This window comes from Sprattus sprattus (genome assembly GCF_963457725.1).
Source record: "Sprattus sprattus genome assembly, chromosome: 5".
Lineage (NCBI taxonomy): Eukaryota > Metazoa > Chordata > Actinopteri > Clupeiformes > Clupeidae > Sprattus > Sprattus sprattus.
Genome location: NC_137924.1, coordinates 2,622,834 through 2,625,531, shown reverse-complemented (window position 1 = coordinate 2,625,531; position 2,698 = coordinate 2,622,834). Strand labels below are relative to the sequence as shown.

General features: G+C 46.6%; 1 protein-coding gene across 1 annotated transcript in view; it reads left to right on the top strand.

Annotated features, from left to right (window-relative positions):
• The window catches only part of LOC308365564 (uncharacterized protein), a gene marked incomplete at both ends in the record, with an annotated part of 48,549 nt that extends 46,702 nt beyond the window's left edge, over window positions 1-1,847 (top strand). The window contains 2 exons of the mRNA XM_080839032.1: window positions 731-1,034; window positions 1,274-1,847. Of these exons, the coding sequence (XP_080695158.1) occupies window positions 731-1,034; window positions 1,274-1,847 (878 nt within the window). The remainder of the gene's footprint in view (window positions 1-730; window positions 1,035-1,273) is intronic.
• Window positions 1,848-2,698: the final 851 nt, after the last annotated feature.

The following is a 2,698-nucleotide window of genomic DNA, read 5'->3' as shown; positions in this document are numbered from 1 at the left end:
ATACGAATCCTCAGAAAACTACCAATCCACTGTAAGCCCCGACAGACAGAGCACCGGAGGCTTTGGCGGATTGGATAGAGGAAGAGCTGCGCTCATGAGGCAACGAGGACACAGAAGCAGAGGCGCCCCAGATAGGTAGGCCGCGATCAAATTGCCTACCCCTGGAATAATAGCAACGCTATTAAAATTATTCTTAATAACAGCAACTACCCACAACCCCCACCAAGCAGTAATGATATAGAGCGCGTTTATGACTCCGATACATATCAAACCACTGCCACTTGCGAGCGCCCTGACAAGCCCCCCTGGCTTGATGCGCTAGATATAAATTCCCCTACTGAAACACCTAACATCTCCCCATAGCCCCTGCTGCTGCTGCTGTCCTCCCACTCAGGAAGTTTTAAGGGTGATTGAAAACCAAACAACAAAGCAAGTGGATCTGATGGCGTCAAGTACGAAACACTGAAGGCCACTAAACAATGGACATGTACAGCACTTACGCACATTTTTAATGTCTGTCTGACAAACAAAAAAATACCACTGTCATGGAAAGGAGCCCTTATCTATAGGACCCACAACCTACCTGATGACCCAACAATGTGGAGAGATAACCAACTATATACAACGTTTTTATGAAACGGCTTTAAGAACCTTGTGGCTTTGCTGGATCCTTCCTACACTCTGCCATCCAGGCGGGCTCTTAAGAACATGGTGGTCTAAAAATATGAAGAGGAGGAGTCCAAGGCCAGGGCTCTCATGCAGAGTGTGGAAGCTGTTAGCCTGCCCTCTGATATGTGGACCTCCATTAACATGGAAGCCTATCTAGCAGTCACCTGCCATTATGTGGATGACTCTGCAGAGCTGGCCACAGTTCTTTTGGGAGTCCTACCTTTCCCCAAGTCCCACACGGCAGATAACATCGCTGCTGTGAAGAGGTCGCTCATGGAGGAATGGGGCATAGAAGGCAAAGTGACTTCAATAGTTACAGATGCTGGAGCCAATATGGTGGCCTCTGTGCGGAATTTAAATCTCCGGCATGTAATCTGCTTTGCTCATGCATTGAACCTTGTTGTGAAGAAGAGCCTCGATGCAACTCCTGTCCTTGCAGACAAAAAAATACGAGATGAATTATGGCCACTCATTGGATGTCACTAAAGTTTTTTCCAGTACTTTACAGTTCCTGTTTCCATTTCAAAGCTTAATCCTTCCATCAGCTCCTCCTCAGAAACATCATCAGATGTGTCTTTAGCATGATTTTTGGGGTATTTCTTAGTGCCGTCTTTAGGGTCATCACCTTTGAAAGTTTTCTTATTGGTCTTGCCAAACACTTCGTCCATCCATGCACCTGCACCTGCCAGGGCTCCACCAACAGCGCCCCCTACAGTCCCCACAGCAGCCAATGCCCAGGGTCCAGGTCAAGGAAGGTGGTCACATATTTTAAGACCAGCACCACAGCCAAGGAGAAACTCAAAGAAGTGCAGGAGCAGATGCAGCGTGCTGTACATAAGCTGATTCAGGAAGTGGACACACGATGGAACAGCACATTCCATATGCTTCAGCGCCTTTTTGAAGAGAGACAGGCAGTGGGTGCAGCTCTGGCAACTCTCAGAACAGATATGAGACCTCTGTCTTCTGAGGACTATGACTGCATCACGGCATGCCTCAAACTGCTTGCTCCCTTCTACCAGGCAACGGTGGAGCCGTCAGAGGAGAAGAGAGTCTCTGGATCGAAGATCATCCCAATGACAAAAATGCTGATGCTCTACCTTTTTGATTCGATGGGAAAAACTACTCACACCATAGCCAAACAACTGGGGGAGAACATGATAATAATGATGCAAAACTAATTTGACAGCATTGAAAAGAACCAAACCACACTGCACCCATTCCACTCTGCTAGATCCCGGATTCAAAGCCATAGGTTTTTATAATCAGACAAATGCACAAGCAGCAATAAAACGACTCACTGGTCAGTGTTCATCATTATCTATCACACCACCTGCCAGTCATGAGGAGGAACGCACCCTCCACCTCCTCATCATCTCAACCAGCTCCAGCACATTTTGAAATCCCATCAACTACAGGTAATGTCGTGGAAAGTAAAAAGGGATACAGAAAATGACACCTTCTGATTACTGTCATTGCCGTTTGTTTTTCAGATATTAACCTTTGGGAAACCCTGGACAGAGATGCTTCTGAAGCAAGGATGGCCAGAAATGCCACAGTGGATGCTACAGTGGAGGTTCAGCGCTACATGAACGATCCACCGTTGGAATGATCAGAGGAGCCAATGGTGTACTGGAGGAATTATACAAATGTGGACCCTCATCTTTATATACTGGCTCAACTATTTTAATTTAATTTCTTCATTGGTCTAGGCTGGAGGTGAAAAACAGCAAGTGCACCGCGCTTTACGAGAGACCCAGTGGAGGCAGCAAAGCACTACATGGCGTTAAGTTTATAATAAAATCTCGTCTTCAGGTCTTACCGACAAAAGCCCACTTAGCAACATGGTTTCCATCCAAGCATTAGCTGTTCTGTCTGCTATACCACAACCAGCAGAGGGAATCCATTGCGAATATCCTCAACGGCTGCCCTGCCTAGAAGAGGACGTATATCGCATGTCATGACCAATATGTGGCACTGGCCGTAAAGAAGCGATAACACCAACTTCACAACAATCCATATGAACGAGTCA